The sequence below is a fragment of the Lepisma saccharinum genome, chromosome 26 (genome assembly GCF_977018435.1).
Source record: "Lepisma saccharinum chromosome 26, izLepSacc3.1, whole genome shotgun sequence".
Lineage (NCBI taxonomy): Eukaryota > Metazoa > Arthropoda > Insecta > Zygentoma > Lepismatidae > Lepisma > Lepisma saccharinum.
The window spans coordinates 35,263,420-35,285,965 of NC_139254.1; the positions used below are offsets into that span (position 1 = coordinate 35,263,420).

Below are 22,546 nucleotides of genomic sequence, written 5' to 3' on the forward strand. Positions count from 1 at the left end.
CACTCTCATCTTCGTGATTAGCAATGCTCGAAGTGATGGAGGATGCGTAGATGGTATCCCCCATCTGTCTCATTGTCATGATGTTAAACCATAGGAGCATCTCCCCAGCCAACCACAAGCCGGGACTAAACGTACCCCGGCTAACATTTTCCAATTTATGCGCTGGTGATTAGCCAAAATGAGTGTCAGAAAGGACCAAGTAAAAAACAACCTATCAACAAATTCAGACAGGAAGACTGTCGATGGTCGATCGTCTGAGGAGCGTATGTGACTCTACGAACGGTTCGAGAACACACCACTCAGAAGTTAAGCCAATTCTTACAAAATGTAGCGTATGCTCACGAAATGCTACAAAGGTCACAAACAATGCACAAGCGGCTGTACTTAAATCATAAGAAACTCTATGGATAAGACAAAACACCATTGGTATAACAGTTGGGCTGAAAAGTTCGTAGGCTGACTCATAGATGGCGTTACTATAATTAAATCCATGTGATTTTTACTTAGTACTAACCTTCAAAAGATACGTGTATAAATTTCACAGCTGCCGGATAATTAGTTCGTGAGATATAGCATTGTGAGTGAAGCAGCTTTTGTTATTGTGAAAAAATGGATAAAAAATAATTTCGTGTGTTAATAAAGCATTGCTTTTTGGCCAAAAAAATACTGTTGAAGCAAGGCTTGGCTTGATAAACACTATTCGGACTCTGCACCAGGAAAATCAAGAAGTGGTTTGCTAAATTTAAACGAGGCGAAATGAGCATCGAAGACGATGCACGCAGTGGACGCCCCAAAGAGGCTGTTACCGACGAAAACATCAAAAAAGTCCACAAAATAATTTTAAATGATCGTAAAGTGAAGTTGATCGAGATAGCTGAGACTTTAAAAATATCAAAGGAACGTGTTGGACATATTGTGCATGAATATTTGAACATGCGAAAGCTGTGTGCAAAATGGGTGCCGCGCGTGCTCACAATCGATCAAAAGCAACAACGTTTTGATGATTGGGAGCAATGTTTAGCGATATTCAACCGTAATAAACACGAATTTTTCCGTCGATATATTACAATGGATGAAACATGGCTCCATAACTACACTGCAGAGTCCAATCGACAGTCAGCCGAGTGGACTGCACGTGATGAACCGAATCCAAAGCGTGGAAAGGCGCAACAGTCGGCTGGCAAGGTTATGACATCAGTATTCTGGGATGCGCATGGTATTATATTCATCGATTACCTCAAAAAGGGCCAGAGCATCAACAGCGATTATTACATAGCGTTGTTGGAGCGTTTAAAGGATGAAATCACGAAAAAACGGCCCCATTTGAAGAAGAAAAAAGTGCTGTTTCATCAAGACAATGCACCGTGTCACAAATCAATGAAAACGATGGCAAAATTATATGAATTAGACTACGAATTGCTTCCCCATCCACCATATTCTCCAGATCTGGCCCCCAGTGACTTTTTCCTGTTTGCAGACCTTAAAAGAATGCTCGCTGGAAAGAAATTTAGCACTGATGAAGAGGTAATCGCCGAAACTGAGGCCTATTTTGAGGCTAAAGAGAAATCGTACTATAAAAATGGCATCGAAAAATTGTATGACCGCTATAATCGTTGTATCGCCCTCGAAGGCAACTATATTGAATAATAAAATCGAATTTTGTCAAAAAAATATTTTTTACTATGTTAGCCTACGAACTTTTCAGCCCAACTGTTACGTTCGAATCCTGCGTAAGACATAAATTTGTATTTTGATTTTGTCATTCATTTTGATTGTCGCAATTTACCTAGAAATATGGAAAATCAACTTAAAGCAAGTTTAAGAAAAATACAGAATTTCTCGACATTTGTTTTAGCCATTTTTATTGTAAGAAAAGTTACAAACTCGTGAGTAAATAAATAATAATGATAAAACATATCCAGCAGTTCTTTGGCTCATAGACACTGCCACAATGTGTTCCTTCAGGAAATATCAAGCACGTCCTGTATTGCTGTTCAGTTTTAACCTTTTGTTCATTACGTCACACACATTGCTGTATTCTGTTAGTAAAACACTGTATTAAGACACCTTTCAATTCATATGTGGCCATATTTAGAATCTTTTTGCAGCAGATTTTATATTGTCATAGTGTTATGATGTTTTCATTTGCTCTAAGTAAATAAATCACCAGAGAGAATAGACTCAATCTGCAATGGAGTTACTACATATGTTCGCCTAAATTCTATTATTTGATATTTACAATGTATACTTCAGTCACGCCATTGATATATGCATTCCTATTAGGTGCCAGAAGCTGTAGAGAATTGCCTCCAGATGAAGTCTATATGATATCAATTTTGTCTATGGAAATAGAAGCTCTAGACCCTATAAGCCAAGTGGCAGGCTACAATATGATATTCGACACCTTGGGAATGGGATGGTCTCATGTTTACAACTTCACACCAAGGTTCGCTAAGATGTTCATTTACCTCATACAGGTAGGACAAAATCTTGAAATTCTTCATTCTTGTATGTGACTTTAACCTACATAATAAACATTTGAATTATTGGATTGGTTGGTATATTCATGTAAACAAACACACTTGACCAATAAAATACCGAAAAGAATTAGTTTAGTTCGCATTGTTAAACTCTGCGACGTTCTGTGTCAAAACAAAAAATTCAGTTTACCTTGGATATATAGAATATGAAGTGACACTTTTTCTGTCAAGAAAATAATGAAAACTGGATGCACAAGTATCGGAACATGTCAATCAGATGGGGCTTTCTCTCGACTGTGACAAAAAGGTCCACATCAAGGAACCAGAAAGCAAGAAAGTGTGTGCAAGGAGATGCCCTATTATGCAGATTGTTACAAATTTCTCTCTATCGATACTAATTGAGTCGTATTAGAGCGTTTCACCACTTCATTCTTCATTTTCTTAGAGAAAGTGTCCCCGTACTCTTCAGAAATCATTTAGCTATGAAAGACTGAGAAGATTTTTCTCTATATGAACTATCTTTAATGAACAAAATAATTATAAATATCTGCTAGATTATATCTCTGTATCGTGAGTGGCTCACTCACACTACACAGTACACATATAACTTCATATTTTTAGGTAAAAATGTTATGAAGTTGAACTTCCATAAGAAAACAAAAAAAAACATTTAAAATATGTGGTTCTTGTACAAGCTTTTAAATCTAAATACGTACATTTTCAAAGCAGTTCAAGTTGAGACCTCTTCCTGGCCTAGTTTGACATAAAATTCAATTGAAAATCAGACATAGAAGGCAGATGTTTGTTACATTCTAGTGCCTCACAAAATATTCGCTAAATGTAAAAAAATAGGCATGTTTCATTTCAGCAATATATCTATAATAAACGTTTTACTAGTCCAAACACAAATGACCCGGCCCACGTGGCGGCGGAGAGGTTAGCACATTGCGCTGCGACGCCAGGGGTTCGAATCCCGGTATGGGCATGGGTGTTTGTGAGTGTCCATTCATAAATTTCATCATGTCATCACTCATCCCCATTTTCGCAAATTAGCCAAACGTGGCTCAAAAAGCGAAGTAAAGTAAAGCAAATTAATCAATCAATCCAAACACAATGAAAATTCGGTGAGGTCTCTCGGAAAATTGGAGAAATAATGTTTTTATTAAATATATCGATGAGATTGGTTCATTCAATTGGTTCTCTGCTTTCCATATCATTTCTTGAAGCTTCAACTGTCTTTAATTTGCTTAAATGAATATAGTTGTGCACTACTGGCACACCAAATGTATATCTTAAAGAACGAGGAAGAATAGCAACACTGTCAATCAGAATTTTTGTTACATTAAGTTAAAAATAGAGTTTGTTGTGTAAGAACATAGAAAACTTTGTTAATATTAATCTGACAAATTTATATGACACCTTCAATACAGATATTTATGCATATGATGAAAGAAGCATCTGGGATAGTTCGGGAAATGTGCATTGATGTAATTTATATAATTTTCATGGGTTTGTATACCAGCTAAATCTTACTACCACTAACCAAGAGCACATTTGGTGACAATTGAAAGAAGCTGATTAAAAGGAAAGGAAGTAATAAACAAGAATTACCTGAAAAGCGACGGTTGCCATTAATGATTATTATTGTTTTTTTATGAAAATAACAGAACATTGCCCCTTTACCGTCTATGATACTCCAATAGTCGCTCAAAATCAATCGCATAAAATTTTGACAAAAAAATCAAAACGTTGACCCTTTCTGCTCCTTATGATGTTCCATTTTCTTTGTAAGTTGCAAGTGAGCACTTTTCATTTTTTTGTGATATAAGAATAATAAATTAAAATTTATTACGCTTAATTAAAAGGGAAATCATGAGAAATTTGTTTCTTAAATAGTACAGTATAATTGTTTATAATATGATATGTTACTTTTTCTTTTCAGTATAATTTTCCGCTGAGGATGAAAAGTTTCCACGTCATTAACAACAATAAGTTCGCGGAGATTATATTCAAGATAATAAAACCATTGTTAACTACAAAATTCCAGGAGAGGGTAAGGATATCTCAAATAGTAGCACCCAGTGGTGATTGTTGGGCTAACTTTTACCGAAATTTACTCGAAGCACAGTACCTCAAAATCTTGTTCATAGAAGTAACGGATTCAATGAGATCCAATTGAAAATATTTAAAATGTCGAAACATACATTGAATAGCATTATAGATCTTCTTTGGTGTTACTGTGGGCGACCTACATGCTCGGAAGGGAAGTGGAAAGCCGGAAATACGCAGCAGACCAACCAGAGAATAGCGGTGGTGCCGAGAGTTCCGATGTCGCAGGAGGAAGTGCTGTGCGTACCTCGTTCCACAGGCTGCTGTGTTTCTCATAGCGCTGGATTGTTCCCGCTCCCCACTATCCTTGCCAGCATGTACGCTGCCCGCCGAAAGACCAGAAAATAGCTATAATGTATCGAAATTTCCTAAATATTTCCTTAACTGTAAATCGTAAGAAGATGTGTGTAATAATCCTAACGTGAAATAGAATTTCATGAATAGCATAGAAAACAAGCCAAATGTAACACCCACATTAGACACAATTTCTCAAAGTAGGTTATTAATGCAAAGTGGTTATACGTGGTTCAATATTAATATTTTTACATTTATTGAATTCATTCCAACTTAACTCAATATTTATGTTTCATTCAATATATCATAAATGATATAACAATGTATTTTATTAAATGTTTTTGACTGGGATACGTCTCAAATAATAAGTAACTAACTAACAAACTCTCTAACCTTCTTAAACCTGAAAGTTTATGGCAGCAGCAACACAGGCCTTCCATCTGTCCTTATCCTGAGCAAGATATATATACTCTCTTCCATTCCATTTTTGCTTAGGGGTTCTAAAATTTAACAATCCAGTTTCTCGTAATGTAAGGACAAGACGTCTCACCGTCTCTCTAGCTGGAGGTGAAACGCCAGGGAATTTCTGTGCATATTGCCTACACACGTCTCGACACGACTCTGTTTTCACGTAAGTGTCATACATATATATTCTTTGCTCTAACGTGAACTTTGCGGCTGGCGTTTCAATCGCTTCACTTACACACAACACACACACACACTGCAATTACACAAAGAAGTAGCACGGCAAGTAACCAAAATTACGCTCTTTCACACAGTACTAAATTAACACGCTCTTAGTTCAAGGTATGTTCCTCACTCCATTCGTAGCTCTGTCCACGGCACCTGTAGTCGCGAAGGAAAGAACAACTCAAGCTCGGAGCGTTCAGATTGAAACAATGCTCACGAATACCACTAACTTTTAAAGATTTAGTCTGCAACGTAATCTTGATACAGTCTTGCATATTCGAAACCTCCAAACGATTCCGAGCGAAGCAAAACGGTCTCTATGGTAAACGTAAGAGGGATGTTACTGGTCGAATATGGCGGCATCTCCGCTGGCGCCGCCCGCAACACTTCCCTATATCTCTCGGCCTCATAAGAAATTGGACGCACGGTATTTAGTTTTTTCTTTGATAATTTCCAAACTTATCTCTTTAGCTTTTGAAAAATACGTTAGCATTATTCTTAATTGTATCTATATCGTCCCCTAGTAAGTCTACATCATCTGCATATGTTAACAACTGAGACAGACCATATAATTTTAATCGTTCATTATTTTCATCTACCTTCTTAACAGAATATTCGGAGGCAAAATTAAACACCAATTGAGATAACGCATCTCCTTGTTTTAACCCATCATGAATTATAAATTTGTCAGCACATTAATACCCACACGAATTTGATTTTCTGGTTCACTGTTGCATACTTTTATCATATTAACAAGCTTCTTACGTATTCCAAACTCGACTAATATATGCCCAATCATATGTTTTTTTTTGTAAAATCAATGAATACCTGATGGACATTTTGATTATATTCCCACTTTTTCTCAAGTGTCTGTCTGGTGTGAACAAAATTGATCTACAGTTCATCTATTACGTTTAAATCTCGTATAATTTCATTATCATATGGAGTTAATCTTGTTAAGACAATGTTACATAATATTTTATATAATGTTGAGAGTAGAGAAATTCCACGCTAATTAATGCAGTTCATTTTATTCTAAACACTAAGTTGGAAGACTATATGATAAATATCGCATTGCGTTTGTGCTTGAACTATTTATATTTATTTATTTATGCTTATATTATCCTGCTGAAGAATACCTTAAGAACGTACGGCAGTACGGCAGTACGTACATGTGAGGATAAATGTCAGAAAATTTATAATACAAAATTCGATAATGAAGTAATATCTAAAATGATGAGGAGCAATACAAAATTCATTAAAAAGTACATTAAAATATGTATACTAAATACATTAAAATACAATGGTTTCGGGTAAAATCATTACAATTGCTTAGAATGTAGTTTAGAAAATCGATTTCTGTATATTCCTTGCAGGTTGGTTATTAATGACGCTTATTTTCTTCTTACACGATACGTCGTAGCTCGAATAGATATTTTGGATAAAAGAAAGGGAACCGAGTAATAGCCTTCTAAGATTTTTGCAACAAATTTTTGATCATTTTTTGTTTTTTTCTACAGGGTGAGGCAAAAGTCCGTTACCACTCTTTTAATTTGAAAACGACTTGACGTAGGGCGATGAAATTTCTGATATGGCTAATTGGGGTGAGAGCACACCAGATGAAGCTAATGTGTACAATGGCGGCCATATTGAAAGCCGCCATCTTGGAATTTCATCAAAATTTTCATATGGCATGTAGCATATCATTTTAAATGTGCCTTTTCTCAGCAATAAGAATATGCTGTTATTTTCCCCCTAACTTTACTTCGTGAGCACATTTTCACAGTTTAAGTTTACATTTGGCGTAATGTAATGGGTTTATATTTATTTGTTCCAGGTGATCTAACATGGCCCTAACCCTCCAAGAACAGATCGAAATAGTTGTTATAAGTAGGGAGAGCAGTGCCAAGGTCATTGCAAAAGATGCCAATGCTCGGCATCCAAGATAGAGACAACAGCTCACATACCACAGTGTTGCGTGTAATGCGGAAGTTTAAGGAGTAAGAAGACGAGATCCGTGTGTGACACTGAATGTAGTGGACGGCCAAGAACAGCTACCGACGAATAAACAGCAACAGCAGTCGTGGCACCCTTGGTCAAGAGCCCGAAACGCAGTACCCGACGTTTGGTTTCAGTGCCAGGAGTCAGTCAGAGATCCATACTCCGGTATTGCATACTAACAATTGGCATCCCTACAAAATTCAAATGCAGCAGTTCTTAACTAAGGATGACCCAGACAGGCGCTTAGAGTTTGCAGACTGGGCTTTGGATCCCCAGTTCCAGAAAAGTGTTCTGTTTATCGATGAGGCCATATTCTTCGTGACCGGTGAAGTAATTAAGCAGAATCATCGTTATTGGTCAGATACGAACTCATCGTGGACAGATCCTCGTAACGAATTGGTGTTTTAAGTCCACTTTATGCACAGTAAGGCTAATCGGGACTGGACCTACAGTTTAAAGTGGGATCCGAACTACTATGTACCTCTACCGGGTATCGAACCCGGGACCCCTTGATTACAAGTAGGGTACGCTACTACTTCCCATCCTCGTAAGGAAGTCGGTGCGACAAAAGTAATGGTGTGGTGTCGGATATGGAACACCTAAATTGTGGGACCTTTCTTCATCCATGGCAACCTGAATGGGGAGAGATATCTGAATATTCTCCAGGAAAATGTGTTCTCCTCACTGATGAACCCAGACGGCGATTTACCAGCCTATTTCCAGCAGGACGGCGCGCGCGACTCTACACTACGCGTTATGTGTGAAGCAGTGGTTGGATGAACAGCTGCGGGGTCACTGGTTGCTCGAAGAGTGGCTACCCCTTTCTCCGGACCTTACGCCCTTTGACTTTTACTTTTGGGGTCATCTTATAGCCATAGTTTAACGAGAGAAAAACACTGATCTCCTACATCTCCAGCACCGGATACAACAAGCATGTGACTCTATCGACCCTGCAGTGTTATTGGGTGTCCATGAGGACTGGCTGAAACGTCTTACGTTGTGTGTAGCACGGAACGGGCAACACATAGAGCACATCTTGTAGGATGCCAAATGTGAACTGCAACTGTGAAAATATCCTCACCAAATAAAGTAAGGGGGAAAATAACCGCATATTCTTATTTCTCAGAAAACGCACATGGAAAATGATATATACATGACCCCCTTCCCATTTGAAAATCTGGATGTAATTCCAAGATGGCGGCTTTCAATATGGCCGCCATGATATACACGAGTGCCCCACCCCAGTTATCCATACCCGAAATTTCATTGAACTCCGTCAAATCCTTTTCACCCTGTAGATAAAACTGATTCAAGTTTTATCTTGTTCAATAAATTATCATATCTGTAAAGTAATTTAGTATACCTGAATCACTTCTGGGTTTCAGTTTACGAAAAGCATCTAAGATTTCCTTTTCATCGATAACTGGAGGAAATATTGGCATCTTACACCAGTCTTTACTTGCATAATATGTATTTGAAATAAGTGAAAAATTCTTTTTGAACATTTCGCAGAATGTTTCAGTTATTTTTTGTTTATCTTAAGAATCCCATTATCAGAATCCAGGATACATGAATCACGGATGTTGAAGATTTCACTTTTTTTCCAAGTTAAGTTTTTGTTATAAATAAATTAACAGTTTAAATCATTGTAATAATTAAATATTGCTTTTCTTATTTTCTTACTTATTGGTTTTCTAATAGACACAAATTTAGAGAAACACGAAATGTTTTCTGTCTTTAAATATTTCTAATAGTGTTTTTCTTTTCCTTCAGCAATCTTTGAATGAACTGTTGAGAATAGTTTAAAATATTGGTATCCTACAAGAATGAAAGTAACACTATTAATTTCAATCATAGATTCATTTTCATCGTTCGGATTGGCCTGCACTTCACACTCATATAGAACCAAATGTCCTACCAAAGGAGTATGGTGGAACTTTGGAGTATCCAAGTGGAAATGTTTGGTCAGAAACAATAAAGGAAGAAGAAGAATATATTTGTGGTAAGAATAGAAGTACAGCTAACTTGCTTTGCTATTTTAAAATACAATATGAAATTACTTAATTTTATGATATTTTTTCAGAGATATAACCTTCTTCAGCTCACTGAACTGTACAGAGAGTTAGTAAATTAAACCACAAAGTATCAGTCATTGCACATGACATGTCGGATTTCGGGATGACGTTACGTTGAATAATTGCAAACGCCACCAGGTGTTGCCAGTATATCGGAAAGTGACGGATATATATCCCTGCAAGTGAGCAAGGAATCAGTTGAATGTCAGCTTGCCTTGTGGTCGTATAGACCACTGCTATCCAAACCAGGGTTGCTAAAGGTCCACGAACTTTAAATAAATTCAATTCCGGTCCAGCGGAGAAAATCAGCAGGCGTAAATGGGTTCTGGACCGTAAAGAACCTTTTTATCTGTAAATTATTTCAATTCGGTCCAGCAACAATTTTTTCCGGATGAATTTAACTCGTAAGCGGTCGAGCGGGTCATCATGACCCGCACATAACTTTTGTTTCTTTACCAATCCGCCACTGGTTGAGGTAAGTGGGATTATACTCGAAGGAGCTAGCTTCTTATCTCCTTCTTGCCTCCACGCACCCACAGTCGATATTCGTTTTGCGTTCACTTGTCGACAGGAAAGGTTGTGACCCACCGCGACCATTTACGTTTGTGTAAGTATACAGTGCTGGACATATTGAAAGAAACGAATTATAACCTATTTCATACAAAAGTGTGCTATATTTATTTCCTTATTATACATATAAATATCCAAAAAATCCTCATTCTTTGTTTTTTCCTAAAGATATACTTATTATTTGAGACACATGCCGAAATGGTGCATTTATTCAACATGTATTTACATATATTACTAAGAACACAAAAATGTTAGTTAAATTAAATGTGTACATTTATTTATGTAAAATAAATAACAATACGACAAAACAAAAAAAAATATCTTTAAAAATTGAAAAGAATTTGCGGGTCACATTGCTCTACCGTTCCGGCATTAAATTGTGAAATGAGCGCTACCTCTCCCGGGTTAAATACGGTCCACGAACAATTTTTCCGGATCAGTTTAAATAGAGTCCAAGTTCAGTATTGAAATGAAGCAATAAGCAACTTGAACAGAATTTAAATTGTGCTACAAAGGTTTCGGTCTTGCTACGGAACCCAATAGAACCCATTAGAATTTTTGTGTTCCTGGATCTTTCTAACAATCCCAGGGTTGTCAAAGGTCCAAGAATTGTAAATAAATTGAATTCTCGACCGGGAGAGACATTCAGCAAGTGTAAATGGGTTCTAGACCGTAATGAACATTTTTATGTTTAAAGTATTTCAATTCGGCCCAGGAATCTTTTCTCCGGATGAATTTAAATTTGGTCTATGCACCTTTATTCAATTAAACAATACGCAACTTAGACCAAATTTAAATTGTGCGACAAATAAGTTTCCAGTCCTGCAGTGGAACCCAATAGAACCCATTAAAATGTATGGGTTCCTGGACATTTAACAACCCTGATTCGAACTGCCCGGCGTGACTCCCTGGGAAGACTCCCAAATTACGAGAAAACTTGTAAGAAAATATATATTTTTGAACGTTTAAAGTGCATAAAGAAAACAAATCGCCTTCATTATTATAATAAGTTACGTTGGTTGTCCCTCGACAATGTCATCTCCCCTGATTTTTAACTAAGACAGGAACTGCACTCGCACCTTGTATACTCTATTTCAGGGATCCCTGAAGCAAGGCCGAGTTAACAGTAGAGAATAAAAGAAAGCGAGTGAACGAAGCGAAGCAGTACACGTAGCTGCAAAGGGCTGGTAACTGCAGTCGCTTTCCCCCTCCACGCAATCTCGTGCCCTCTCACGTGTTCATTGGTCAAGCCCTCTTGAGTCACTACTTGCGCGGCCTTGTTCGTTCGCTCGCGCCAGAGATTCCAGGGACTGTGTATAATGTGTAGAGTCTGACCCTCGCCAAACCATAAGGGACATGGCAGTGACATTGGGTGTACAGTATTCCACAGTTTCCTGGCACTTTGAAAAGTCAAGAAGCTGCATAAGTTGGTTCCTCATGAGATCACCGAACAACACATGAACCGTCGCCCACAAGTGTGCCTTTCCCTTCTCTCCTTGCAGAGTAGTGACATGTGACGAAAAGTAGATATTATACGGTATTAGTCGCCGCTCTATACAAAGGCAAGATGCTAATGCGGCCCCAAACCTCATGACCTTCATCCGAGCAAGATAATGGCCAGTGTTTGATGGTGTGCTGCTGGTATTCTTTTCTATTTTCTTGAAAACTGGCGAAACAATGAATACCCAGAAGTACTGCACCAAGCTGGATTAAATTCTTAAAAACTTAAGCAGCCTAGATTACTCAACAGAAATTAAGATTTAGTGGCAATAACAGCAGTGGAAACATCTACATAGTTTGCTTCCGCATTCACCATACTCGACAGATCTCTCGCTAACTTATTACCACTTATCAAGTATTTGCATCATTATTTGGCGGGGAAAAGGTTCTCAAATTAAGCAGCTGTCAGAAACACCGTTGAAGGTTTCTTCATTCCAGAACGTCGAACTTCTAGGAAAGCGGCATAAATGCAATAACATTTCGTTGGCAAAAGTTTAAAGCATCGGATGATATCTATTCGTTGCGCGAGAACCGAAGGAATGCATCTCCAGAAAAGTGTTTTATTTCTTTCTGAGGAGCTCTATTTGGAGCCATAGAAACGGTAGAGTCGCGTAACTTCGATTTTCTATTATATTTTTCGGATCCCACTTTAAACAGTAGGTCTAGTCCTTAGCCTTACTTTGCACAAAGTGGACTTAAAACACCAATTCAATCAATCAATCAATCAATCAGACATTTTCTAACAACATGAGAAAATAGTCGAGGGAATCCTCGTGGTACTCCCACATGGAGGACTATGCTTATGCGGCCTGTCATGCCGCCACGGTGTGATACGTTGATGTTGATTGGCTCGTTCCCAAGACACAAGCTTTGCCTGTCGCTTCGGGTAAAGTCTCTACTTTCCCCATTATCAACAAATGCTGCGCTACGATTGACAGACAGTTGAATGCGATACCAAAGAAAGTCGTACTGCACCAGAATGCGTTGCATATTAAATTTGCAGTATGTGCATATTGCGATAAAGTGGAATGTGACAACGCATTTCTGACATACCCCTGGTGAGACAGAAAATATTGTGTTTATCACTCTGTACAGTGAGATTGTTTCAAGCAGTGAACACACACACGCGCACGCGCAGGCACGCACGCACACGCACACTACACCCCCAGGGCAATGTTCCTCCATATTTCCAAAGGCACGCAACAGTTTCAGTTAGTTTTGAAAGTGTGAACGCCTTCCATGTCAGAAATATGTTAAAAGCTAACAATTACTTAGGTCGGCAATACATTGAAATGGTTTGTCTTCGAGAATACAACAAAACCCGGATGGAGAAAATATCATTTTAAACCCCACAACATTTTTACAACCTACGCAAAACTGCTACTAGATTTATTACTACCATGTAATTATATAACCACGTGTTCATTTATTTAATTCATAATTTATATGAAGTGTGTTCTTCGTAAGTACGATATTTACAGCGTAAGAGAACGCTAAGAAAAATAGTAGAATAAAATAATAATATAGTAGTGTATTTTAGACAGTTCACCTGTCATCATTTGTAGGTATCCCCTATTTCTATGGATTTAGCCTCCGTTGTATCATATTATGACGATTTTTTGTGGATTTTATGGTGTTCGACGACGTTCCAGTACAATTTTCATCGTAACTCAGTTTTTCCATCTCATTCTTTGTAGGTATGCTACGATCTTACGTGATATAACTTAACCTATTCACATTTTTTCAATCTTTCACGAGTTAGATAACACACAGGTCGTTCTCTTTCACTCCAATTGTAACTGGTCATCATGAAATTATTTTTCTTAGATCTCTTACGTACGTAAATAACCTCGCTTCTAAGTCACCATAGTAGTACATATTAGTCGGTTCAAAGTAATCATAAGTAAAAATCTTATCATAAGTAAGAAGGGCCCTCATAGAAATCTTCTACGATGTATTTCTTGGGGTCTCATGATGTTTCACGATGTTTTAAATCCTATTGGGGTTCGATGGTGCCCTGAGCTCCCTTTTCGATGTGTTTATAGATCTTTTACGGACTATTCTAACCTACATATGCATGTCCGTGCAAACAGATTTTCGACCAAGTGTAACCGTTTTCAACTTTCGGTTACCATTTTGAATTTCTTCCAGTTAGGGAGAACAGAGGATATCGCAGAAATAAAAACATGTTTCTAAGATCATCATCCTTTTCGAGAGTTACAAGTGATGGAAAAAAAATGGCAGTTGATCTTGACCCACTTCTTGACCTCACATGACCACCAAGATTCGTACGCTTACTCTATGTTACCGTAATCGACAGAGGAGTCAAAAGGGGGATTTTTCGAGTTATCTATTACCATTTTCGTTTTCTACTACGTCCACTTCCGGTCGCCATTTCATGAATGATTTTTCTAATTATTTTCAAAATGGTCGAGAATTTTGATAGGCGACGACAAAGCAAAACTCAGATGTTGGAATTTTTTTCAGTACATCAATTTCTTTTTATATTTTAGTATTCTGAATTTTTTATAATTTTGTGCAAAATTTTATGATTTCTAAAATGGTGATACTTGTTCTTAATTTTGAAACTTCTTCCATATTCTTGGCGTTAGAACTGTTCCGTGACCCTCTCATTTTTTACATCTTGGACGAATGACTTCCCTGCCACCAGGATTACGCTGGACACTGTGTCGACAGGGAGGACGTCGTGAAATTCACACACTACTTTGAAGTTGGTGCGATCGTTAACCACAACCTGCTTTCTTTTTGACGTGTTGATAACGAACATGGGCCTCTGTTCTTCAAATTCGCTTGGAGTGTAGTATATGTCCACGTTATCTGTGGTTACTCTTTTGTACGCCGTATACGCTTCGTACAGTTTGAGGTAATCGTTGGTGTTTATGTCTAGATTGTAGTTCTCGCGCGGGAAAACTTAATTTCTTCCGTTCTTGAGGCATGCGTTCTTGATCTTGCAGTTGTCGAATTTGCTGGAACCTTTTTCCTGGTTGTTATTGCGTCCGATCTGAAAAAGCACAAGCACGAAATCTGGCATGTCGAACTGTATGTTGTTGAATTTCATCGTGACGTCGAATTCGTAATGGCTGCCTGAAGCGGGTTTCTGCACGCACTGGGAACTGTCAAACTGAACCGGTACTTGTGGATTTTTCAAGATTTCTGCTTTGTACTTGAGGGCGTGGTTGGTTTAGTATTCTACCACTGGAATTCCCAACTCCATGCTCTGACTGATGCATTTGGTTGCTTCGGGTAGGGTGTTGGGCAGTGCTGTGCCGTCGGCGTTCACGTTACTGTATCGCATGAAAACATTGTTGTCGTTCGAGGATCTGCGAAAAGTTATTCTCAAACCACCTCCTTACCACATGATCTTGTAGTGTGAGAAGAAACCCGGAAGCAGACTCATGGCAAACATTACGTTGTGACTTTCTGTCAAGAGTCGTTCCGCTTCGAATCCTCCTACTTGGTAGTAAGTGGCATCTGTTTTCCATAGTTTCAATGTTCCCACTACCGTTGAAGTGATGCCAGGATGATCAACTCTATCGATGGTCGTTCCGTGTTTTCTAACTTCAACTTGCGAGAACATGTGAGGCACGAAGTTGTCTACGAGTTTAAAATTTGCGTTGGGCGGGAATGCGTCTTCGTTTTCCTTTTCCACTACGTCGAATTTAACGTACAGGTCTGCTCTGTGAGGATGAACGAATCCGTCTGCGACGTCAATGTCCACCTCTATTTCTCGGTTCGGTTCGTTGAGGTTTGCGAACGTGTGACGGTTGGGAGGGAAATATTGCAATTCGTAACTTTCTACCTGTTCCATTTCTTTACGATTGTAGTTATTTATATGTTGATCTCAACGATGCCGTTGACGTGGCTCCTGCAAAATCTACAACCTCTCCTTTTTCGTTGGTCACCACTAATTGTATATGATCGATTCTGTTGCGGAACACTGGAAAGTAGATTGGTGACGAGGTCGTGAAAATGATTGGTTCCATGAATTCTGAATTTGGTTTGAATGTTGCTATGATTCCCGTTTGTTTGTGACTGCCGATATTGTCTGCTTTGGTGATCATGCCTTCTGCCACGTTGCAGTGCACGTTCAAGGTCTCGATGATCAGAAATATAGGAATGTTGGCGCCGAAGTGCATGATGCCAGGTAGGAGTTTGGTGTTGTTCTCGAAAACTAAAAGCTCCCCGATCGTACCCAAGTCCATGGTTTCTGTTGCGGATACCAACTCAACTCTGTGGGTCATGGAATTTTGAGAGAGGAATAGTCCTTTTGGAAATTCGGCGTGCAAATTGGACAAATTGTACTGTCCCGGTGTGATGACGATTTTTTCGTTTCCGATCTTGGTGTTGTTGTGTTCGGTGACGTTGGGAATTAGGTACATGCTGTAGAATGCACGAAGAGCTATTATTAAGGATAGACGATATCGTCGTGCAACGTGAGTTTCAAGACCTAAGTTTCGCTTGTGAGATGGAACACTCCCATGATGATGTTTCAGGTTCCACAATGCTTTCTGGAAATATTGAATTGATGGGTTATTTATTCGAGACAAAAAGGCGAGCATGGAAACGCAAAGATGACCGCAGTTCACTTCCTCGAAACCTTGGATTCTTTCGTCGTTGTAGTAGAGATTGGAAGCTTTCAGACATTTTACTAAACCCGACGGTGAACACATCTGAAAGAATCGAAAACGAAAGAGTTATTTGATTGTTTATATTTCACTCAAAGAAAGTAGGAATGTCACAGCCTGTTCAGACGTAAAAAGGAAATCTTCGCAGATGGCTCTTATATGCAGACCTAATTGGTTTATGTTCATTGGATAACTTAATTTGTTTTGAAGTAGAAGCTTCAGTTCCTGGATTATCAATTTTCCTTTTCAGTAGAGGTTTTGTTACTTGTCCAGTTGATAGCTTGCAAATTTTCAGATGTCTATTTAGATTGGTAATGATAACTATCTTTCTGCATTGAGGACAGGACTAAAAGGTAACAAACAATTTATTCTTGAACCTGTTTCGCTACACCTTGCCCTATGTACTGATAAATTGTTTCTTGAGATTACCTTCCCACAAGTAACGCATTTGGTTTTATCATTTTCACAAGTGAAACTGGTGGATGCCATTTTTAATACTATATATATACGCTTTTTAGGGAATAACACAAGTTAAGGAGAATAAATAGTCAAGTAAGCAACGGTAGATTTTTCAGGTATGTTATTTATAGAGAATTTCTCGGGGACAACAAGTAACGCCCAATCAAGTCAAAATTCAATCTCGTCAAAATAACTATGAAACACTATGAAAAGACTATTTTAATTTCAAACAATTGGTCGAATTTAGATTTAAAACAAGGTAAATAACTATGGTCGCAATTACGATAGAATTTTCAGGTATGTTATTTATAGAGAATTTTCTTGGGGGGCAACATGTAACGCCCGATCAAGTCAAAATTCAAAATACTAAATTATTTTTAAAAAATGTTGACGTACTGAAAAAAGTTGGTAGAATATTCCAACATCCGAGAGTTCCAGCGTTTAATTTGCTCTGTCGTCGCCTAAGAAAATTCTCGACCATTTTGAAAAGAATTAGAAAATCTTTATAAAATGACGATCGGAAGTGGACGTATCTCGAAAACGGTAAGAGATAGAGCAAAAATAACTCAAAAAATCCCCCCGTTGACCCGCCTGCCGATTACGGTAACATAGAGTACGCGTACGAAATTTAGTGGTCCTGTGAGGTCAAGAAGTGGGTCAAGGTCAACTGCCGAATTTTTCCTTCGATCACTCATAACTTTCGAAAAGGATGATGATCTTAGAAATATGTTTTTTTCCTACGATATTCTCTGTTCTCCCTGACTGGAAGAAATTCAAAATGGTAACCGGAAGTGGAAAACGGTTACACTTGGTCGAAAATCTGTTTGCACGGACATGCATATGTAGGATAGAATAGTCCGTAAAAGATCTATAAACACATCGTAAAGGGATCAGGGCACCATCGAACACGTCACGCGAAAGGAACCAATAGGTTAAAAAACATCGTGAAAGATCATGGGACCCCAAAAAATACATCGTAGAAGATTTCTCTGAGGGCCCTTCTTACTTATGATGAGATTCTTACTTATGATTATTTTGAACCGGCTAATATATACTACTATGGTGACTTTGAAGCGAGGTTATTTACGTACGTAAGAGATCTAAAGAAAATAATTTCATCATGACCGGTTACAACTGGAGTGAAGTAGAACGACCTGTATGTTATCTAACTAAGGAAAGATCGTAAAAAAAGTGAATAGGTTAAGTTATATCACGTAAGATTGTAGCATACCTACAAAGGATGAGTTGGAAAAACCGAGTTGCGATGAAAATTGTACTGGAACGTCATCAAACGACATATATTCCACAAAAAATCGTCATAATATGATACAACTGAGGCTAAATCCATAGAAATAGGGGATACCTACAAATGATGACAGGTGAACTGTCTAAAATACACTACTTAATATAATTAACGGTGCAGTGTCAGCCAGAAAGCTGACTACACGTTTGATGGTTTGGTGTTCTGACACAATAACATTGACCTTGAACAGAATAGTGGCATTTGAATAATCGCATTTAAGACAGGATATCATGTACCGTAGCTACTTCGCCGGTGCCTATCATTATCCAAGATGCCGTCCAGCGTAGAGCAGCAAGTAGAGTGCTGCAGAGAGAGGATTTCGCTCGAGCACCAAATTGTTCGTAGGAACGATGCTGAATGGCGCATGAAATTGATGGGGCGAATAATGATTCAACAGGCAAAATGAGCGGTATAAACTCTAAACCCACTAGTACACGTAGAATCGTCATTCCTCTGTTACAGTGAAATTGAGCATAGTGATCATCTTAAGTTAAAATGTAGTTTACTGTATATTACCAATGCACGATACACTGAGCCTCCTCTTAAGCGGCCACAACGGTTTTGTATGATTGATTGATTTGGTGTTTTAAGTCCACTTTATGCACAGTGAGGCTAATCGGGACTGGCCCTACAGTCTAAAGTGGGATCCGAACCACTATCGGGGAGACTTGGCGACAACGGACCGGACCCTTGGATGGATAACGAAGTGGCTGATAAAACCGAATTATGTAATGGAATAGAGTAAACATCACTTCACAAGATGAGCACGAAATAAAAGAAAGCTACTGTATACGTATCACTGTAAAACACATTTTTAAAATTAGACTATTGTAGACTACATCTTTAAAAATGTATAAAGTACTACACATATTTAAAGAATGCTGTACTGTATTCTAGCAAAAATCAATATTTTTTTTTCTCAGCCGAAAGGCCGGTTAAACTGACGACCTGTTGAACAGCGGCCGGTTGAGAAGGCGCTCACTGTACATGAAAATGAAATAGTTGACTGTGGGCTGAAACTACCAAGGCAGACATTTTACACATATGTATCTACGATTACCGTCACATTAAAATAGCATTCCATTGTTTGTATACGTTCGAGGCTGGGAGACTCGTACGAGTATGAGCAAGCAGTATTCTAGCAGCAAGTTATAGTTGAGCGTTTCTTACGAAATCAATCGGCACTGACAAAGGCGAGATTTGAATATCACGTTGAATCCTTGAACCTTCAGAAAATGGACGAAACACAAATTAATTCAATATGACTTACCCCGATTCCAATATGATATGAGATATGGATGATGTAGGACTGCGTTAAGTTAATGAGACTGATAGAAAGGCTTAGAGCAGTTGTTGTGTTGCGGAACTAACCGACATCTTCTTTTGCTACTAAGATCAATTTCTGGTTGCCTGTCAATATCTTTATTGAACTCTATGCTTCTCTTGCTTAACACCGAGCAGGAAAATATTGAAAGCCGGTTTACTAACTCTCGAGACAGTGTGACATATGAATGCAAAAACTTACATTTTTCAAGATGGCGGTTAGTTGAATCTGACCCTCTAAATATCATTAGTGTATGTAGAATCAGCATACAAAATGTGCTGCATTAATCCGAAGTACAACAATCATTCGCTTAATACACTTAATACTATTATACAGGGTGTTCCAAAAGTATGGAAACACCCAAATAAAAGTTGAATGACATACTGTTCAGCGAAAAGAACACTGCAGGTTTCTAAAAGGAGTAGGGGAAAAGGTTATATTGGCACATGACGATGACGGCCGCCATCTTGAATTCAACTTCAATATTTTAGATAGGAATGGGGTGATACGATATATCAAATCAGGCTAGAATTTCACAAGAAATGCAGTGCTGAAGGTTGTTTCGACGTATCTTTAATCAGTAGTAAGTTATGAATAAATAACACGAAAAGCATTAACATGGCTATAACGCATGCTGAACAATGTGTCATTCAACTTATATTACGGTGTATCCATACCTTTTGACCACCCTGTACAGTACATTAATAGAATCGTTGATGCACTTTGATTCTGGTGTTATAAGAACACATAAGTATTTTACTTTTTGTTTCGAAAAGAAGTTTAAGTTCGTAATATGATAATAATATATGTTAACCTAATCCTGCATATTTAATATACATGTCTATATCATATCTTACTTTTGTACATTAAAAAGCTGTTCATAACAATTTGCATGTTACTTCGATTCCTCTACTTCCAGGGTTGTCACAATATGGCTACAAGACAAGCGCATAACATCTGGTCTCCTATCTTCATCAATGGACTTACCTCGTTACTTCCCGAATGAAACGACGCACATTGACATTTGTAACCAAGTCATGAAGAAAATACTACAATATACATACCTAAATAAATATAATAATTTAGAAGCTGAAAAGAAGTTTTGTGAGGTGCATACAATACGTGTTGATTATTTCAATTGTAGTACAGTGGGAGTGTACAGTGTCTCTCAAAAGTTTTAGGACAACGACATTTTAAACTAGGCAACCCAATTTACACAAGGCGTTGGTGAGTTGCGTGTAGAGTTAGGCTCAATTTCAGGGTTGCCACATGCACATTAGATATTTATGAAATACGCGAAAGAAATGAAAATAAGTATTATTGTATAAAATTATTAAAAATATCAATATTATATCGCAAATGACGAAATTATTTCTAAAAGAAAAGAAACTAGGTTTTCTAGTATTTCATCGCTGATGAGCCTAAGGAAAGGATAAGAGGTTAGAGGAAACGAAAGGCGACAAAGGAGAGGAGAAAGAGAAAGCGAAAGGAGAAGAGGAAAAGTAGAGGAGAGAAGAAAGAGAGGATAGACGAGGAGAGGAGAAGTAGTGAGAAGAAAGGAAAAAAATCGAGGAGAGATGAGGAAAATGGAGCAAAGAAGAGAGGAGGAAACCGAGAGGAGAGGAGAGGAGGGGAGGAGACGACAAGGGAGGAGTGGAGAGTAGAGTAAAAGAGAGTAAAAGTGAAGAATGAAAAGAGGAGGAGAAGAGTGCAGTGGTGTCGGAAATCTAAGACAGGAAAGGAGATAACAGGAGTGGAGAAGAGTGGGATGGGATGGGGACAAGATGCGAGAAAAATAGAGAAGGTGATATGAGATAAAAGCAGAGGAGAAGGAGGGGAAAGAAGAATAAGAAGGAGAAGAGAAAATAGAAGAGAATGGAAACGTAAGGAGAGAAGAGGTAGTTGGAGAAAATATCGTCTCGGCGTCAAGAATTAATGCATTGATCAAATTATCGACATGAAACACTCAATAACGTTTTGAAATATATTGGAGAATGTATTAGATCGGTGCCATATGCCTTTTGGCTGAGTTCAGAGCAAGATGAAATCTTTCACGTAAGATCATTGATTTTACCTGCGATTATACCACTAAAAACATGAATGTAATTTTAATATTTATAAGAATTATCCAATTTTTCTCGACTTCTCGGTACGTTGAAATGAAGATGTTGTAATTTAATATTTCCCTTCCCCCATCGTTAATTCCAAACTGAGTCATTCCGTTTCACACAGCGTGGACAATGAACACGATGGGATATGCCTAAAACTTACGAAAATTTTCTCCCACCGGAGGGGTTTGAACCTACGACCATCATTTTGACAATCCTTAACGATAACCACTACCCCACAAGCTTTCGCTCCCAAAAACAGGTAGAAGGAGCTGACCAATGTGAAATGTAGATGCAACTCTCCTCCTACATGTAATGTGCAAAGAATACTTGTTTGTAACAAAGAAAAGTAAGGTAGAACGAGTCGGCGAAAAGATTTAACGAAGAAATATAAAGAGTTATTTCATTAATATTTGTCAATGTCTTTAAAACTGTACAGAATTATCGTTAGAGTATCAAAATGCATGATCTTATACATGAAAATATCCGTTTGAACGTGTGTCAATTCCTTTATTTGTTTTTTATATATAAATTCTAGATGCAGAACAATGTAGCCACTATACACTGCTATTACAAATAATGTTACCATGCTCTTGTTTAATAGAAGGGGAAATATGTTTTTTTTTAAAAAAAAGGAAGAACACTTAGTATGGAGGATCGAACCTGGGACTGCAATCAATACTTTCAAGAACTCTAACCAATACACTACGCCCTTCGTTTCGCTTGGCGCAACAATTCTTAATCATTCTCTCGCTTCAATATTGTAAACGTTATCCTTCCAAAGAAAAGTTCAATACTCTGATATAGCTCTGTACTTCTAGAATTACTTTATACACATACATTTGAAATTTAACTCTGAATATCTTTCTGCGTATTACTATATCTAAGCTTGTAAATAATGTATTTGTAATTTTATAACGGTTACATGAACATCTACGAAATAGTTTCTTCAGTAGTGTGGCGTGACATTTTCAAAAGTGTTACCGG

At 37.9% G+C, this 22,546-nt stretch overlaps 1 protein-coding gene across 1 annotated transcript; it reads left to right on the forward strand.

Moving 5' to 3' along the window:
* The first annotated feature begins 2,288 nt into the window (after nt 1-2,288).
* Nucleotides 2,289-20,439, forward strand: LOC145979754 (alpha-tocopherol transfer protein-like). The gene is made up of 4 exons (XM_083112740.1): nt 2,289-2,477; nt 4,423-4,533; nt 9,432-9,576; nt 20,371-20,439. The coding sequence occupies exons 1-4, from the start codon at nt 2,325-2,327 to the stop codon at nt 20,403-20,405; spliced, it is 444 nt and encodes a 147-aa protein (XP_082968866.1). The 5' UTR covers nt 2,289-2,324; the 3' UTR covers nt 20,406-20,439.
* The last annotated feature ends 2,107 nt before the right edge of the window (nt 20,440-22,546 follow it).